Consider the following 20,125-nt stretch of genomic DNA (forward strand, 5'->3'; position numbering starts at 1 on the left):
TCACAAGTGAGCTATCCTGTCATATGGTATAACTAATTTAACAAATAGTCCTATCAAATTCAGGCCTTCATATCACTACATTATCAATACAGCTGGTGGATTTATTTTAAAGTGTTCTTCTTTCTTCCAATGACAGTTTTCACAGATGGAAGCATCTTTTCAAGATAAACTCCAATCTGTTGCATTTACAAAATACTTGGACCAAACTTCAGTAAGTTTGCATGTGTGAGAAGCGCAAATTAACATGACTTACATTTCTGGACTGAGCTATCTAATGGTGAGTGTCCTAATGTACATTCATTGAATAGAAATGTCTCTAGTAGCACAGGCAGAAAATACAGGCATAAGGAACACTATCAGGCTGTCAGCATCTCTCCAATCCAACAGATGAGTCTTCACACATTTGGCACAGGAGACTGAGGAAATATGAACAAAGCATACAAAATTCCTGCCCTCATAGTACTCACATTCAGAATAGGTTTGGGTAGTCTAATTGCAAAATATCCACTCCTTATATTTAGACATACTGAGCTTTAGAAGCTGTATATAATATCACTAGATTTTCAGACCTGTTCATTTAATCCAATTTAAACTTAATGTGTGAAGAAATACATAATCATTTGTAGAAAATGAAATTATCTGACCACGAGACAATAAATGAGACAACATACACACATGTGTGCACACAGGAACACAATACAACACACACAGACACAAACATACCGACACAGGCTTTGAAGCCATACTCCTGGATTTGAATCCTGCTTAGACCATATAAATGGGGGAAGATGTAATATCTCTTAGTTTCTCAGTTTCTCTTGAAAAAATGCAGCTCAAATTTCCTTTTTAATTAGTCATATTTACATTAAGAAATTTCTAATTAAACATGTCAGAGATAAGATGCCTAGTGCATTAAGCAGCACAGATCAGATTAAGTAAATCTGAGTCCTCATTCCTTCCCCCATAAACTTTTATTTCCTGAAAAAAGTTTTCTTAAAATATTAATTCTAGGAGTCTAAGTTTTAAATGTTTTACTAAAGAAAAATGCTTAGGAACCTGTCAGGAGGTAGAATTAGAAAGACAGCAAGAAAGAAACAAAAAGTATGGAACAAAAAACTATCACCAATCTACTAACTCATAAAAAATAGAAGTCATGGAAGCATGTAAAACAGAGACATAATTGTTTTTACAGCTTAGAGAAATGTAAAAATGTCACTTTCTTCTTTTATTTTCAAAATCCTACCCATATTTTTCTACTTAACAGATGAGAATCTATAATATGCCCTGTGAGTTAGTTAAGACAATTAAGTGTAATATGTGCACATCTTCAAATCACTAATCATCAAGTATGTATTGGCTAGCTACTAAATGAGAGGCATTTTGGAAAGCACAAATATGCATAAAGAATGAGTACTGTCTCTAGATTGTTCTATTGAATAGAATAAAATTTTCATTTATGACAAAATCCATCCTTCCCATACTTAATATTATTGTTCAAATAACATTTCTTTCCAAAAAGAATAATGCATTCAGTCATTTTATTCAGTCAATAGTATTTTAGTCATTTTCCAACTGGAAGCATAATGCTATAATGCTCTTTCTTTTCATCAACCCTTTTTTATCACTCTATTTGTTAATATATATTTTCAAACAGAAAAATCCTTCTGAGAGCTTTTGTTTTTTTAATCTTCTTGATTTCAGAGAATAAGTTTAAACTATACTCCTTACCAATAAAGAGATAGCATAATTTAACAGTAGAAACCAAATTGATAACCTTTTGTTTTAGTATGAAAAATAAACATTTCTATAAAATTAAGCATACATAAAGTGCTTCACAGTTTTCACAATCTAATTAAAATAAATATGTGACTCTCTTTTGGAAAATTTTAAAATTCACTTTATCTAGAGAAATAATAAAAAGTATGAAACATTTCGTAAGAAATATACAGAGGTAAAATCTTTTCATTTTAGTGTGTTACTAAGAAACATGAAGATAAACAATAGCTGAAAGTGAAAAAAAAAAAACTTAAATAATCCCCCAACTAATCTTATTCCAACAAAATTAAAACAATAAACTTAGTGTTAGTTAATGATTATTTTTGATAAAATTATTTAATAAAAATAGAATTTCATTATTTATGCAATCAGAACTAGACTACAATTACACACTGCTATTTTCTTCTATTCAAACAAAAAAATATCAGGAGCTTGTCCCAGGAAAGTGTGGGCCTGGCTGCAAGGCTGTTGGAGGCTAGTAACCCATGCCCCCCACTCCCTTCGAGAACTGAGTAAAGGCTGAGGGAGGACTCTGTAAAGGAAAGTGAACAGCCGGTCTCAGGAAAGAACAGGCCTGCCTGCAAGGCTATTGGTGACCCTCTGAGCACCCCTTCAGAACCAAGTATGGCCCCAGCAAACAAAGGTGAACAGTGAAATCCAGGACAGTGCTCTCCAGGCAGCACATGGCTGTAGGAGGCTGGTGACCCTGTACACTCCTGCTTCTTATCCAGAACAGCAAGTAAGGAAGGAAGTCATAGGGACATCCCAGGCCACATGGGAGCAGCAACTGAGAATGCCTTTTGGCCCACACACAGCTTCAGAATCTGTGTGAACCCCTACCTCATGCACAGACAATGCCCTGCATTATAGGTTAAGATGCACATAGTAGGGGAAGAGACCAGCGGCAGGCAGTTGATGGGGCAGTGCCCATTAACCCATCCACAGCATCACTATCCTTGTGGAGTTTGGCGTAACAATGCCAGACTAGGTCTGGCCACCAGTTTCCAATGTTCCAGAAGAAGGAGCACAAATACAGTACAGTTCACGTACACGTATTTATATTTCATATTATTATTATTGCATTTTAAAAATAAATTTTAAAAAATATTTACAAAGGCTAATGTTTAAAAAATATGTTCCTATATACACGGAACAATGCGGTATTGTTACATATAAAATTGGTTCAAGATATATAATAAAATATTTTCTCAGTCATACTTACAATAATTTTAGATTTTACATTGTTTATATTTTTAAAGGCTTGACTAATAATGTTTTGAGTTAGAGGTTTTTCAAAATCACATGTTCAATATTTGAGTAAAAATAAAGAAAAGTAGTTACCATTATGAATTGTATTGACTATGATTAAAACTAATTAAATGAACCTTTCAAAAGTCCATCTACATATATTATAAAACCAAAACAATGCAATTTTATTAGTTTAAGTGATTCAATAAAGAGTGTAATATCTTTTTTTTCATCATGATACATAAAGAACATGTACCTTATCTTTAGCTTTAACATTAGCAAATGTAGTATCACAACATTTGCCAGATTCAACAATAGGAAGTTATATACTAAAATTAAAGGGTGAATACTGGAAAATTCAGTTACTGTTATATCAACTGATAAATGGATAAGGCAAGTTGGGAATACATTTGCATTAATAATTTTAAATTAACATATATTATAGTCTGAAAACAATGTTCAATAATTACTTTGTAGAGTTTTATTTCATTTCATAAAACTAGTTTTATATGTAGAGAAAACCCAGGGCATTTAGAAAATGAACATGTTATCAGTGTGATATTTTAATCAATGTTAAGAGATATTGCAGAACATAATGATTAAAACACCTGATCTTGTCAAAAGCAGATAGACAGTACAGAGGGTTTGAAAATAGACATAAATAAATATGGGAATCTGTATATGATAAAGGTGGTGTTTCAGAATGTGGGAAAATATATTACTTAACAAACAGATTTGGAACTATTAGTCATATAGCAGAAAAAGCCAGGATCTTTCACTCTACAACAAAACCTTAGGATAGGCATACCAAATGTTTCTTGGTAACTCTCAGCTATGTTATTTTACTATTGAATTTTAACTTGCTATTTTTATTACAAATATAAATATTCATAGAAGTAAAATAATATGCAAATACAAGGAAAATGTCAATAACCTCTCTTTACTATCTCTTAACCCCAATCAAGAGAGGAAAAAGAGTTTAAATTATGTCCTTCTATGCCATTATTTGGCTGATGTAAGAATTGGAATTTTTCCTAAAGATAATATCATGCTATTCATATTAGTAAGCAGCTTACTTTTTAAAAGGCATACAGCATCTAGATCAATAAATATTACAATGCATTTTAAGAGATGTCTTATAATGTTCCATAATATAATTATAGCCTAAGAGATTTAGTAATTTTTCTATAGGCATTATAATTTTTATCTCAAACAATACTACAGTTGTTACAATAAATATTATTGGACATATGTTATAATAAATACTAATGGACAATAAATATTATTAGACGTATTATTGGTGGCACTTTTATTTTACTAGGATTTCTTCCCTTTATAGGATTTCTTCCCTCAGGTGTGGTCACCATATTTCTCCCACCACCAAAGCACTCACAATCCTCTACTCTGGTCCATTGTGTTCCTCCTGCCCCACTTCCCCCTTTCCCCTCTCACACCTGCTCCTTTCCTGGAAACCTCAGGTCTGTGGTTAACTTTCAGTGGTACTTTTATTTCAGAAGAGCACAAAATAAGGCATTGCTGGTACAACAGAATATATTTTTACAATTTTCAAATACATTTCCACTGTATAAGAATTCTTACTTTGCTTTCTGTTGACTATTCTCAGAGGTTATTGAACTAATTTTTAAAAAGATTTATTTATTTGGGCCTCCCTGGCGGCGCAGCAGTTGAGCGCTAGGTTGCGAAGCTGCCCACAGCATCTGCAGTGCAGGTTCGATCCCCGGCCTCCGGGTGAAGGTCCTGCATGGCACGCAGATCTCTCCTGCCACCCGCTGCTCCCCGCAGCAGTATACTTCATCAGTCTGCCTGTTCTGTTCCCAGCTCTGGCTCTGGTGAATTCTCTCACCCTCCCACACTTCTGACTGTACCAGTGCTTGTAAAAATAAATAAATAAATCTTTAAAAAAAAATGATTTATTTATTTATGTATAGAAGAACTGGGGTACAGGCCAGAGGTTTCGGGGGGTGAGAGGATTCACCAGAGACAGAGTGGGGAACAGAACAGCAGGTTAGTCAGGAGAGGTCTGCTGTGCCATGTGGGTAGCTCCCTGGCTGGGGATCGAATTCATGCTTCAGTGGCTGCGGATAGCTTCATAGGTTGCATCTTAACCCCTTGCACCACCAGGGAAGCCCAACTGAACTAATTTTTAACATCAACTATCTAATGAGAAAAAGCTGGTATACCATCTTTTGATTTACATATCTCTAATATGAGAGGATGTGTCTTTAAAATAATTATTAGTCATTTGCAGTACCTTTTCTGCAGTTAGTAAACTTTGTCCATGCATTTACTGGTTTGTTGTTCTCATTTAAATTGTTAGTAACTCTGATTATCAGAGAAGTCACCACTTAGTCTAAAACATGCATAAAAATTTTCACTTGGTTTCAAGTTTGGTTAGGTTTTTAAAAAGTACATTTTAAAATATATGTAGTAAAATTTGTTCTCACAGAATAAAGAGTTTTCAAATTATCCTTTGATGTTTCTATTTGCTTTTCAAAGTTTAGTCCGGGTAAACTAATGGCCTGATGAAGTGTTCTAAAAGTACAGACAAAATTATATCAGAATACTTTATAAATAAACCCATTATTTCCCAATTAATTCAAATGTCCTCTTCTTTATACATTATGTTCTCATATTTACTTTGTTCATTTTACATTTTCATGTGTTCCAGAAATATGTATTCATGTACCAACATCATATTAGTTTATTATCTATATCTTTATAGACCTTCAGTATCTGATGTGACAAATCTGTTTGTCTTATTTTTTCAAAACTGTTTTTCCCCCCATACAAACACCATTTCAGTACCTGTTAATAAAAATATAGGTTTCAATAAATCTAGACTACCTATTAGATCTTAAGTATTTATTGTGTTTCTCTATGTTTACTGAGAAAAATTCATCTGCTATGATTCTTCCAATTTAAAAGTTAAAGCTATAGTTAAAATATTCTTTCATCATGAATTGTCATGACCAAGGACTGAAAATGACCAAGCAGTCAGTCAGAGAAATAAGTGGAATCATTTTAAAGATGTTTGCCAAACCAGGTGAACAAAGGTTTCCATTCACAGGTCCTCTGAGAGCATGACGAATGTAAACCCCATGGAAAGTAAAATACGTATGTAAACTCTGCAGTCCTCACAGAATTTCCACAGAGGAAGATTCAAAGAAAATGAGTAACCAGAACATCAACAGAAAGTTTAAACATACAAGGAAATTATACGCTATGTAGAAACAGTGTAATCAAATTAACAAAAACATTGGATAGTGCAAGTCTCAGAGTAAAAAAAAAAACAAAACAAAAAGTGTTTTAATATCCTTCAAGAAATGACAGATAGGCATGGAGATTTAAAAAAAAAGCTGGCAATGATTTTAAACTGTACGAAAAAGAACTTCTAGAAATCAGAGATAAAATTATAGCTCAAAACCTCGGGGGCCATTTTAATATATTTGAAAGTGGTAAATAAGTTATTAATAAACCTGAAAATAGAATGGGAGGAAATTGACCAGAATGTAAACCTCCAAAAATGGAAGGCATGAAAAATATGTTAAAAGTCATGAAGAATAAAATAAGAAGGCTCAAAGTACATTGAATACTATTTCCATAAAGAGAATAGAGAAATCATGAAAATTTCCCCAAAACAAAGAAAGACATCAATCCATTGATTAAATAATCCAATGAAAATTAAATAAGGTAAGTAAAAAGTAGTCAGACTGAGATAAATCATTGTAAAAGTAAGAATCATTGATAAAAACATCTTTAAGACAGCTCTCTTTCAAAGATACATATCTTTAAATGGGCAATAAATACTTAGATTTCTGCTAAATTTCAAATAGCAGCAATGCATGACAAAAAAACACTGAAATGATCTTTCATAAGCCAAAGGGGGTAAAAAAAAGTAAATGCCAATCATGAAATCTATATGGGGTGAAATTTATTTTCAAAAGTTAAGAAATAAAAACAAAAACATTTTCAGAAGCTAAGAGCTTGCCAACATACCCTCACTGAATGAAAATTTATTACAATATTCCTAGAAAAAAATAAACTGCATCCACATCGAAATTCCAACATGCTAAGAAAAGAAGAATGAGGAAAATTGACAAAAATGTGAATGTGGAAATTTCATCCAATATTGAACAATAAAATATTAACACTCCTGCATCAAATTTTAAGTGGATGGAATACAGAAAATATTAATCTACAGATGGGAAGGAGGTAATTAAAATTTATATCATCTTACCATACAATGCAAGACCCATTCATATTTGTATCCCAACAGACACAGACTCAGAGATCAATTGTAAAATTTAGAATACACTCTGTTTTTGAAAAAGATTTTTTCACATTACTCAAAAATTGTCAGCTCATCTAAAGAAAACTGACATACACTTCGAAACTATTTACTTAAACCAAACAGCATGTTCAACTTTGCAGGATAATGATTTGTTTACTCCATAGAAGTCTAATAGGATAGTGTTTTTAAAAGCTTTGTATTCTTTAGTCTACTTTATAGCTGATAGGCAAGGTTCAGTCAGTCATCTTGGAATATATAGAGGTGTTCACAATCATTATCTAGCAATAGGTGAAGGAATGAGCCCTGCATATGATCTTTTTGTTTTATGTATCTCAAATAATTATATATTTTAAAATCACTGGGTTTCTTCGCAATTTTTTATATACTTACTTCTCTCTTATATTAGTGTGAGAAATTCCAAGAAGTTTACATTGTAATGTATTTAGACATTAGTTTCTAGGCACTAGAGAGCCACTGGAAGTTCTTTGAGAAAGGGTATAATGCAATTAGAGCTATGCTTTTAGAAAATTATTCTTAAAATTAGCAATATTTTAACTGATAATCATTAAAATTGAAAAGCAACCACAAGAAGAAGATAGACTAAATCTACTCCTTGCATTTTTACTTTGTTACGCTTTTGCATCACATCTACACTTATGTTCATGCACAAACATACACTCATTCCCATATATCAAAATAACTTTTCAAAATACAAATTTTATTGTCAATAGAATTTATCAATAAATTCTGCTAGTTAAATTTTGTTGATCCTCCAGCTTCTGATACATTTTAATGGAGATCTATTATAAGGAAGAAACTTTTACTTTACTTTGAGTCATTTTGTCAATTTTTGCTAATGTATATTATAAAAGCTTATTTGTGTAAATATAAAAGGCCAGTAAATGTGAGTACCGATTTTATTTAAAACGAAAATTAATGGAAAACCAATGCTTTACAATATAATGTAAACATCTGAAGAAAGAATCTCTTGTATAAAATCAAGCTTTATGAAATGAAGAAACATTTTTTAGTTATCTTTTCCTTACATTTATAGAATGAACACATGGATTGTTATATAAAATAGTGTTTTTTCAAAGGAAAACTATCAAGAAATATAACCCAGCATTCACAGTTTGATGACTCTAAAACATGTGCTTCCAATTGAGAGATACAATTACAAACAACAGCCTGCACAAACTAAACAGAGAAAAACTAACTGAGGAGGTACAATAGAATTGAGTGTACCTTTGGAAACTAGCGCTGTAATCCAGTTTGTAAGAAAATAAAGAATGGAGGTATTGGCCTAAACTCCACTGAATCACAGAAACTAACACAATACAACACAAGTGACATCCTTTTCTCAAAGAGACCCAAGGCTCATTGAGTCTGGCGATTCAATTACCCTTTCAACCTGGAAAGAACTCCCCTCCTGAGTCGAGGTCCACTGGCAGAGCAATGTTGGACAGCCTACATTGTACACAGCTGGTAAATATCTAAAAAGCTGCAGTCTTTAGAACAAAAATCTCTGACCTTTTATGATTGCTGTGGTGATGCTTCAATAAAACACTACTAACAATTGAGCTCCTTAAATGCCTGGCAAAAGATTACAATTTCAATTAAATCTCCAAATATCATATCTTCTTATGGAAATCTGTTTAAAGACATAACTAAGTGCAATGCTTCCTGAGTTATAAAGAAGATGAACAAAAAAAAAAAAAAAGGGAAATATTTCCCAAAATAGAAAGGTATCTGATGATCTTGTTTAGACATTTTATAAACTTCCCAAAATACCACTAGTCCCTTTTGGATATTTCCTATAAATTTTTATAGATCTCATATGAACAGAATGTACATTAATAAGAACTACAAAGACACAATTAAATTTTGGAATATTTAGCCAACACTTATTTGCTTAGAATTATGTAGCTGGTGTACTCTAAGATGCTCTGTCATAATCCTAACTTTGTCTCATGCTTGAAGTCAGAAGTGCTATCTTGGATACAATTTTAGTCAATAAACTTCCTAGTTCAAACTTTTACTTCACTTCTTTTCTCATAAGGTCATTATTAAACAAACAAGATTTTACATCTGCTTTCACATCAGTTATTGATTTTCACACAGAAAGATCCTCTGAAGATGAATATTTGGGGTATTATGATGTTAATAAAAGATCCCTTCCTGGAATACATCTTAATTACATAATAAATAAAAAGCATGAATGATTTCCTACTACCTATAGGATTAAGTCTCAAATATTGAGGATGGCATTCAAATATTTTCACAGCCTAATCCAAATCTAATTGCCTTGCCTCTTTCACATGACTCATTTTTCAAAAATCAGGGCTACAATCTAGCCACACTGAATTCATTACATTTCTCCAAACCTTTCATAAACATGCCAACATTTTTGACTTTTCACATACTGAATACACCTACTAGATTGCAGAACTCACTGTGTTGAATTAGGATATGTATGGTTCCTTTTGTTAAATTTTTCCATTTTTCCTCATAGATTATGAGCTATGAAAGGCAAGAATCCTTTTTTAGCTAGTATCTGGCAATGTGCTTCACAGACAGTTGTTCATTAAATAACAATAGCTACATAAACAGCAATCATCTGTGCAATATTTGCCATAATGTACATTTTGGGTAATTAATAATTCCACATTGAGAAAGAATTAGTTGAATAACTACTATACTGCAGATTTTCACATGTAAGTATTATTAAGTTTATAGCACAAACTTGTAAGATAGATACTATTGTTCCTTGTAAACTAAAGAGGTATGTAATTTTCCCTGGGTTCACTATAAGTGGGTGGATCTAAAAATTTCAATCTAGATTTTAAATCTTAATAAATATGCCATGCAGATTAAACCATTAACTATACCTAAGCAATAACATATAATTCTTTTGAAATCTTAAAGCTATAGAAATTTGTCATTTTTCTCCTTAACTATTTTTAGATAATGTTGAAAAATAATCTTTTGATGAGATATAATTAACACATAACATTAGTTTCAAGTGTATAATACAATGATTCAATATATGTATATATTACAAAATGATAACTATAAAAAGTTTAACATCCATAACTATATATGCTTAAAATATTTGTTTCTGGTGATGAGAACTTTTAAAATTTATTCACTTAGCAATTTAAAAATACACAATAGAGTATCATTAACTATAGTCATACTGTATATTATATCCCTATTACTTATTTATTTAATAACTAGATAATGTACCATTTGATTCCCTTTATTCATTTGGTCCATCCTCTGACCCTATATCTGCCAACCATCAATTTATTCAATGTATGTATGAATTATTTTTATTTTTTATTTTAGTTTGATAGTTTCCACACATAAATGAGATCATAAGGCATTTGTTTTTATCTTTCTGACTTATTTCACTGAGCATATTGCCCTCAAGGTCCATCCCTGTTGCCACCAATGCTGAGATTTCATTCTTTTTTATGGCTGAATAATACTCCATTGTGTGTGTGCATGTGTGTGTGTGTACACATTTGTCTTTATTGACTTATGCAATCACAGATGAATATGCTACCATGTCTTTGCTATTACAAATAATGCTGTGATGAACATAGGGGTGCCTATTTCTTTTCCAGTTAGCATTTTCATTTCCAAGAAATAATAATTATTATACATAAAAAGATTGTGAAGGGGCTCTTATGGGAGCCTTTCAGTATTTTAGAACATAGGTGTTAAATTTTAAGGAAAAAAAAATGTATCCTTATGGGAAAACTTCATTCAGCTTTTGCTCAGTTGTTAAAAGATAAGACTAAGAGCGCACAATGTTTCTTAAACAAACAAAAGAGACAATTAATTAATCATTCACTCAATCAACCATCTACTTAGTGAATAAAAAGTGGACTTAACCTTACATTGATTTAAAAAACCTTAAAGATCAAAATTCTGTTTGTTCTACTCATGCCCATAAAACCCCTTTCTTAGATATTTTTATCACAACTCTTTTAGTTTCTAAGAATTATTCCAAATATTAAATAAATTAACTGAATTTTAATAGAAAAGACCATTAACTTCATGTGGTCTTACTGTGCCAGACTTAATACCAAAGTATATTTTAAAACAAAGTTATTCCACGTTTTTTTGTGTTTTGATAATCAATGACATTTCCTATCTATAAGCACTTAGCAAGCTTAAGATAGAGTGAATCTATTTAGTGAATGCCTTGTCTGAAAATAAATCATTAAGTCAAATAGCAACTAATTTTTAAGACAATACACAATGAATGCCCATTTTTACAACAATCACATCACAACTTGGAAAAGGCTAATTAATAAAATGTGCCACATTTTCACATGTCTACAGAAATCATATTCTTAACATTTTAGTTCAATTTGTTAAGATAAGCTTTATACTTTAATGACAGATCATAACAGCTAGAGATCAAAATCATATGCGGTTTTTAATTTTCATTTGCAAAGTTGAGTCTGAATTTACCTTATTTGCAATACTGGTGATGAAGTATTTGATATCTAGATTTGTTGGACAGCTCTTCTGACAGGGTGCATCTGCACATTTCAGACATCTAGGAAAAAATTAATTAGGTTAATGAAACTATAAAGTCACTAAGAAACTATTCCATATATTCTATACCATATACCCATTGAGAAGTAGCGTCTAGTAAGACCTATTTAAGATACATCATTCATTGACTTATTCTGATCCCTCACTATACCGACAATGCTTTGTGCAAAAATGAAAAATGATGTAAAAATAATAGAAGAAAAGAAAAGAATACATTCTTTATCAAAAAAAAAGTTTGTATGCCTTGTAGACCACAAATATTTTACAAATGCTAATGTTAGCCTCTCATTTGACCAACTATAGTTTCCTTTTCTGCACTCCCACTGCCTTCTCTGCACTTCCCTTCTGCTTTCCTTCCAATCATCCATGTTTCCTGCAATTTTCTGATGGTTTTCAACCCACATACCACAAACACAGCGATTGAACCTTGTGGTAGATTCTTCATTCAAAGCCCATATCCACTCCCCTTCAGAACTGAAGCTCTCATTCTCCCAGCTGCATTGCCCTCAGCTTAAGAGAACAGTCTCAACCAAGGTCATGCCCTCTTTCCAGTCACAGCCTACATCCAATTACAGGTCACTGAGGGGGATCAGAGGTCCAGTCCCTTGCCCCCATTTGTGGAACAAGCTTGTAGGAATCTACTTCAACTTTTACTGTGGCTATGTCTGTGCATTCCTGATTCTTTCACTCTTGTATAGATGTTAATCTAATAAATTTCCTTCATACTAACCTCTTCCCAGAATCTGCTTCTCTGGGGACACTAATCACACGTGTTCAAATTTCAGTGTGCCTAAGAATCACCCAGAAGTTTCATAAGTGTCACATTTTTTACAGAGAAGCCTCTCACAAGTGGGAGTTTGGGCCTGGTGATCTACATTTGTGTGAAAAGTCTTTGAGGTGATTCTGATATACATGGGTAGATCGACACAGAGAAAATCTATAATTAATATTTCAGGAATGAAACCACTGGTTGGAATGGTCTTGAATTTTAATATTAGCTTATGTAATTTTGTTCATTTATTCATTCACTTAAATATTAAATGAGCCTCTGTTCCAGGGCAGAATCTGGGATATAAAAATATAAAATTAATGAACAAACTACCTTGGTCCTGTTCTTGTGATCTTAGCAATTTTGAGGAAGTAGAGACATACAAAAGGCAACTACAATGTGGCCAATGTGAATTTGTGTAAGGGCCTTCCCGGTGGCGCAGCAGTTGAGCGCTGGGTTGCGAAGCTGCCCGCAGCCTCTGCAGGGTCGGTTCAATCCCTGGCTGCTCTCGGCCACCAGAGGAGGGCCCCACATGGCGCGCAGACTTCTCCTGCTGCCCGCTGCTCCCCTCAGCAGTGTACTTTGGTCCTTCTGCCTGCTCTGCTCCCTGCTCTGGCTTTGGTGAATTCTCTCACCCTCCCACGCTTCTGACTGTACCCAGTGCTTGTATAAATAAATAAATAAATCTTAAAAAAAAAAAAAAAGAGCATGCACAGAAACATAGTAAGAGGAACCGTACTCATGGAGGTAGAAAGGAAGAACACATAAGGAGGATCTACCAGAAACATTGGAAAGTGAGTGGGCATAAGGTAAGTGAAGAAGAGTAGGATTTGGAGTGCAGGGCCACTGAAGACAATGATCCCATATTAGAACTTGTATGTGACTAGGTCTGGAGAGAAAAGAAAATGACAAGGTAGCTTAGCTAATGGAAACTGGTCTGGCATAAAGTGAAACAGTAGAAAAAAATTAAGCTAGAGATCTAAAACTTAAAGATACACCACTGTCACATTTGTCAGACCAGAATTTTCCGAGAACCTCACTAAGAATGAATTTTACATTGCTCAATAACAAAGGTGACTAGCTAGCTCATTTTCTATCCACTTCCATCTTGGATCATTTCCTTCAAGAAAACAATACCAGTCTCCTTGTCATTCTTATGTGAGCAGGAGAGTCCTCTTCATTGTCTGAACCAATTTCTCAGTACCTAATTAATATCTTGTTTTTAAATCTGATCTCTTTTCTCTGGTTTGTGCCCTTAGCCTTCTCTCTAAATTAAATTTTACACAATGAGTACCGAAGGCTTTTCATAATCAATTGTCCTCTCTGCAATGTAGTCATTAAACCTCTCCTCTATCATTTCTCTAAATGCCATTGTTAGATTCACATCTATCATTTAGTTGAATTCCTATCTTCTCATACGTATGATTTTTTTCCCACTAAAACACTGTCACTGAGTTAAAAAAAGAATTTCTTGAAAGTATGATCAGTAGCGTACATTGCACAATAATGCAAAAAGAACATTATGTATGGTCTATTTGGTCTTTCATGTTGAAATGAAGTGATACTTATATGGGTTACCTTCACGTGGATAAATGTATTGATCAGTAACAGTGATTTTAAATGGTTTTCTAGTGTGTTGAAATAAAACAGCTAAAAATTTAGCAAATAACATACCATCTTAAATATCTTCTGTTTATTAAAAAAATTCAACAGTTTTTAAATATCTGCCATTCCACACAAGTAAAAGAATATATTATATACCTGTATAGATATACATATACTTATATACGTGTATATCTATTTACATCATATAGATTCTGGTTATTCCTAGTGAAGACACAGTTTTCTGTTTTTCATTTTCCTTTATACCCAACTTGACTAATAAGGCTATTAAAATATAGTTATAATGTCAGCAGGTATGAATGAACCAAAGTAATGCACAGTGTATTTTTCTAATCTTCCAGAGAAATCTTAAATTCAACGTAAACATATTCACTTAACAGCACTGACAATGTAAGGATTTTTAGTTGTGGTTATTAAGCCTCTTTACCAAATAATTCCCCTTTTATTATTGAGCTAGTTCACAAATAACAGCTGTTGGAAATGTCAGATGTTAATGAGGCAGGGCAATGCAAACCTGAATTGTAGCATTTTTTTTCCTTCGGTGCCATGAATATGCCAGAATGGGCAGACTCTGATAATAATACCATCTTGCAATTCTCTAAGCGCTCTGCAGACTAAAGTGCATCAGGCTGCCATTAATCCCACTTATCACTCTGACAGCTCAGTAATTACACTACTGCTATAGCCAGGTAGTCCTAATAAAATATCAACCACTGCACTGGAATGCATACTGGTGAGATGTTTTATTAAACTTGGGGGGGTTTGATCATCAAGTGACATTAGTGTTGACCTATTTTTCTATTTGACAATAAATTATCCTTTGACCATGCCATAATAGATATTACAGAGTACATTTACTGTACCAAATCAGAAAGGTACTGCATTACAATGATGTAGGCAAATGGTGTAAATAAAATAGAAGAAATGCATGTCAGAATGTTATTACCTAAATTGCTTTAAATGATTGATACCATGAAAAATCACAGACACAGTACTTAGGGGAATATGTCAACAATTATTGTAAACAACAGTTCTACATAAATTTTTCCTTAGGAGTAACACTAAATTACACTTGTTTTTATCTTCAGTCATTTAATTCCCTTTTATGTTTCAAAGTTACTCTGTTATAAAGCAGTTTTATTTTTTAATGCATTGTAAGATGTAAAAGTTAATTCAGATAAACAGTTATGTAATAGTTTTAATCCCTAAATAATTACATTTATACTAAGAAAAATATATTAGATTATTTTAAAGCAATGAAACATCTTAGATTTTTCACTAGTGATAAACTCTTTTCATTTCCATATTTAATAGAGAAGATAACAATGGATTTCATTAAAAGTAAAATATAGAATCCTTCATAATGCTAATCTCATATGATTCAACATGACCATAAAAAGTATGAAAACTTTATTGCCACTAAAAGACAAAAATGAATCAAGACATATTTCTCCAAGGTCTTTCTCAATGGGAAGAGTGTTATGATTCCCCTCTCCCCAAATATGAGTGAGAACTTTTTACACCATTACATGACACCAAATATTGATATATATTATACTGAGCAATGAAATAAGCAACATTTCATTCCTAACACAACTGAGAATAGATGCCAACTGTTTTATTTGTTAGGCATCCACAATGGTTGGAATTGCAACCTATGTTTATTAAAGAACTTTGTAAAACATGAGTTTATCTTTTTTAACATCTCTTTTTTCCCTCTATTTTCCTTAGAAGCCAGCAAGATCAACAGTGATTTTTTTTAATTCCTAATTTATTTACTTGCATTAACACATAAGTTTAAATAACAATTTTTTCTCAATTAAATAAATCATACAAGTCTATTTAAAAATCCTTAAATCCTCATGTTGTATTGTCATTAGTTTTTTTTTTTTTTCCTAGATTTTAATTCAGTCAAGTCAGCCCTGTTTCACTAGGCTACATATAGTCTATATATTTGTCTATGTATGATCAAATTGGGCAAGTTAATATTTACATTAAGAAATTAAAATATTTTCCCAATGTAGATGCTGCATTTCATTAGAACTCTGATGTTCAGCACCTTTTGGAAGGTATAATTGAGAGATAACAGGTGGGTACAAGATTCAACTCTGCAACCCTATAACCACAAGTGTAGACACACAGTCTAATATCCTTCCCCAAGTAAGCAGTCTATCCACTGAAAATGGGCAGAAATAAGTATCAGGCTGAATGAAAGAACTGTGAATCAAGAAATGGAGGACGCAAATCATACATGTGTCTGACTTCCAAAGCTCATATCCCCTGTATCCAGCTTTTGTCATAATACAAGGACCCCATGAAAGATGACTGCTATTCTAGAAACATGACAGAACTAATGTGATGTTCTGATACATTAAACAGTCAAGAGCCATCCTCAGCTTCCAATAATTATCTCCTCTTATCTCAATATTCCATTAACAGCCTTTCCCATATACTTTCTAACTGCTTCTCTGAGTTCACCACAGGTTCTTAGGGGTTTTTACAACTAACTTTGAATATCCCTGATATGCATCTTGACCAGCTTGCATATTCTACTGGGCTGAAAAGCTATAGGGACATTGCTGAGAATAACTCAATTTTTTTTTAAAGATTTATTTATTTATTTATAAAAGCATTGGATACAATCAGATGCGCAGGAGGATGAGAATTCACCAGAGCCAGAGCAGGGAACAGAACAGGCAGACTGATGAAGTACACTGCTGAGGGGAGCAGCAGGCTCAGCAGGAGAGGTCTTTGCACCATGTGGAACCCTTGCCGGTGGCTGGGGATAGAACTGGTGCTGCAGAGGCTGCAGGCAGCTTTGCAGCCCAGTGCTCAACCGCTGAGCCACCAGGGGAGGCCCAGAATAACTCAATATTTAATGTTATATACTATTCTTCCTCTTAATCATACAAGGATGTTTAGGATTCAATTTTTTAATATGTACATAAATTTAGAGGTTGATAACAAAATATAATTTTTAAAGAGTTATTTAGCTAGTAGATTTTTCCATTCCTCAGTCGATGCTTCAAAGTAATAAAAAGAAGCAAAATTTAGAACAGTACACAATCCACACACTGATGTTCAAAATATTTTGTTGGATGATGATGATAATAAGTCTAGGAATAAAATACACCTAAAAACATTTCTAAAAGTTTTTCATGTCTGTGTCAAAGAATAATTGGTTTTCTCAGATACTAATGGCTAAAAATATGCATTTTACACATTTTGAATATTTTAAATTAAATGAAGAGCCTTAAGTTAAATTTAATAATTATTTTGATCATCATATATAACACATTCTGAAAAATTAATGTGGATTAATTTTTTATTTGTTTAATTGAGGTCATATTGGTTTACTTTTACCTCCACTACATGGATGAGAGTATTGAGGCACTAGCAATATTCTAGAAGGATAATGAACCAGTGCCCCCAAGAGCTGAAGAAACTGCTAGGACACATTTACCATCAAACACCCAGGACTGTCCCATTCTTGTATGAAGACAGGTTAGAATTTTAAAATGTCACGTTCTACTGACCTCATCTCTCAGAAATATTAGTGCCACCTTACCACAGTAATTTAGAGCCTGAGATAAAAGCAGTGAAGAAGTCACAGCTAGAAAAACCTACGTGTCCTCTCTTTTGGAGGCCAATTTTAGTTTAAGGTAAAAAGTAGTTTAGTTTAAGGTAGTCTTGATTGTCTCCTCAAAAGGCTTCTCAAGTCAAGATGAAAACACTAGGGTTTAACAGTATCACAAAATTTCAAAGGCTTATACAAGCTTAGTATTCAATGAGACACTAATTCCTACAATTAGGAAACTAATTTTATTATAATTTTAAAGAATTTTGATATAGTCACATCCATGGGAATATGCTATTTTTATTAGCATATTCATTTTTGTAATTAAATTTGCTGCAAAAACTTTAACAGCATAACAAGCCACAAACTCACATACATCTTGTCCTGCGGGTAAATAAAACATTTCCCACAATGTTAGTACATGTCACTTTCTCAAAATTTTTAAACAAACATGTTTTCCTATTTTACTACACTTAAGTCATGGGCATCTTAAAACTGTTCCCTTGAAACTTAGATTCTTTCTTACAGAAGAGGCTTTGAAAAACATTTTTGTAGTACAGAGGTAGAACAAGAAGGAATCAGTGTACTTTAATTACTGGAGAAAGATTCATTGGGAGAAAATAAATACACATTATGGACATATAAGACAGACTTGTAAGGTATGAAGAGAGTGCCAGGACTGACTACAGGAAGTGCAGTGAGTCATTTCAGTCTGAAAAACAGAAAGCTTTTCAGAATCTCCTGGGGTTTCAAGATATTAGATATAGAAACACTAAATAATAATATTTCAATAGCAATACCAAAATATCAAAAAATATATATGTTTATGAGCCACTGGTCCTGATAATTATGCTGAGAATTATAGGGAGAAAGACTTCAGTATAGGCTACAGCAGTGAAGAAACAGTGCCCCCCTGCCAATTCCTCATTCAAAGTTAAAGCATTTAATATCATGACTTAAAAACTGAACAGTTAAAATGGAATAAGACCACATTATATTATAATTAGGAGTAATTAAATATCATAATTCACGAGGATTTCATATATCAGTAACATAGAAAATTACAGCAAAAAATACAGAATAAGTAAAAGTATTTATTAACATTCTGTCCACTACACATCTAGATCCTAAAACCTCTCATTTCATTTGATTCCTGTCATTTGAAGCTACAATAGAGGTGCACTTAAATCACAAAAAAAAAACAGACACCATAGATAAAACTGCTTTATATCCTGGAGGGATGGCCTTGTTGGCACCACTTCCTTAGAAGCCATTCTTTATCCACCTTTAAAATGGTGGAGATTGAGAATCCTTAGAGGGATTGAGAAAGATGCCTTCATTCAAGAGGAAGACACATTTTCCTGTCTTACAGTAACAAGACAGTGATAAGTGATATGTCTAGGATAGAGTTCCTTATAAGATCTGTCTATACTAAATATAGTCAACATATACAAATATAATCATATATAGTATATCAATATTAGATAGATAGCTAGATAGATATGTAAATGCTTCCAGAAAAATGTGTATGCTGATATTAAGTGTTCAAAGATGCTTGCTTGTGCAAAACCTTTTAGTGAATTAACTCAGAAAGCACCGTATAAGATTGAAAGAGAAAATTTCAGGACTTGATTGCCCATATTTAATTCTTGACTTCACTTTCTAGGTTTTAGGACTGTAGGCAAATTATTTGACTGCTCTGGGTATCAGTTTTCTTATATGTAAAGGGAGATAACAATTTGTAATTTAGAGGTTTGCTATTTGAATTTTTAAGACTACATACTTACACTAAGTAATGTGTACTTCTTTAGTTACTTAGCAGACCTTTTTTAAATTATCCTCAAAATACTCTAAAAGTTTTGCTTGTTCTTCTTTAAAGTGGAAGGGGCAATGAAATAGTTACGTTTTATGGTTACTTATATACATTAAACATAGTGGACATCTGAAAAACATAAATATATTATTTGAGTGTTCATTTTCTTTCCTTTTGGAATTTAAGAAGAAAGGAATTTCTTCCCTTTTGGAATTATAATAAAATTTGGAATTTAATTTAATTTAGCTTTCAGGAAAAACAGAGCTATTTATGATGAAGACAGAAGGACACGTAAGATCTGACCACGTGGAGATGACTATACTGACTCAATACTGAAAGCAAGTTCCGAATGCAAATGTAGTTCTCTGTAATGTACACAGCAGCTACCACTGCATCATGTACTTTTCAGCTCCCCAATAATATGGAATGAATGAA

General features: G+C 32.7%; 1 protein-coding gene across 1 annotated transcript in view; it reads right to left on the bottom strand.

Annotated features, from left to right (window-relative positions):
- The window catches only part of DPYD (dihydropyrimidine dehydrogenase), a 743,206-nt gene that overhangs the window by 566,946 nt on the left and 156,135 nt on the right, over positions 1-20,125 (bottom strand). The window contains exon 4 of the mRNA XM_037498291.2: positions 11,822-11,909. Coding sequence (XP_037354188.1) covers positions 11,822-11,909 — 88 coding nt within the window. The remainder of the gene's footprint in view (positions 1-11,821; positions 11,910-20,125) is intronic.

The sequence above is a fragment of the Talpa occidentalis genome, unplaced genomic scaffold, assembly GCF_014898055.3.
Source record: "Talpa occidentalis isolate TD23 unplaced genomic scaffold, MPIMG_talOcc4v2.1 talOcc4.9, whole genome shotgun sequence".
NCBI lineage: Eukaryota > Metazoa > Chordata > Mammalia > Eulipotyphla > Talpidae > Talpa > Talpa occidentalis.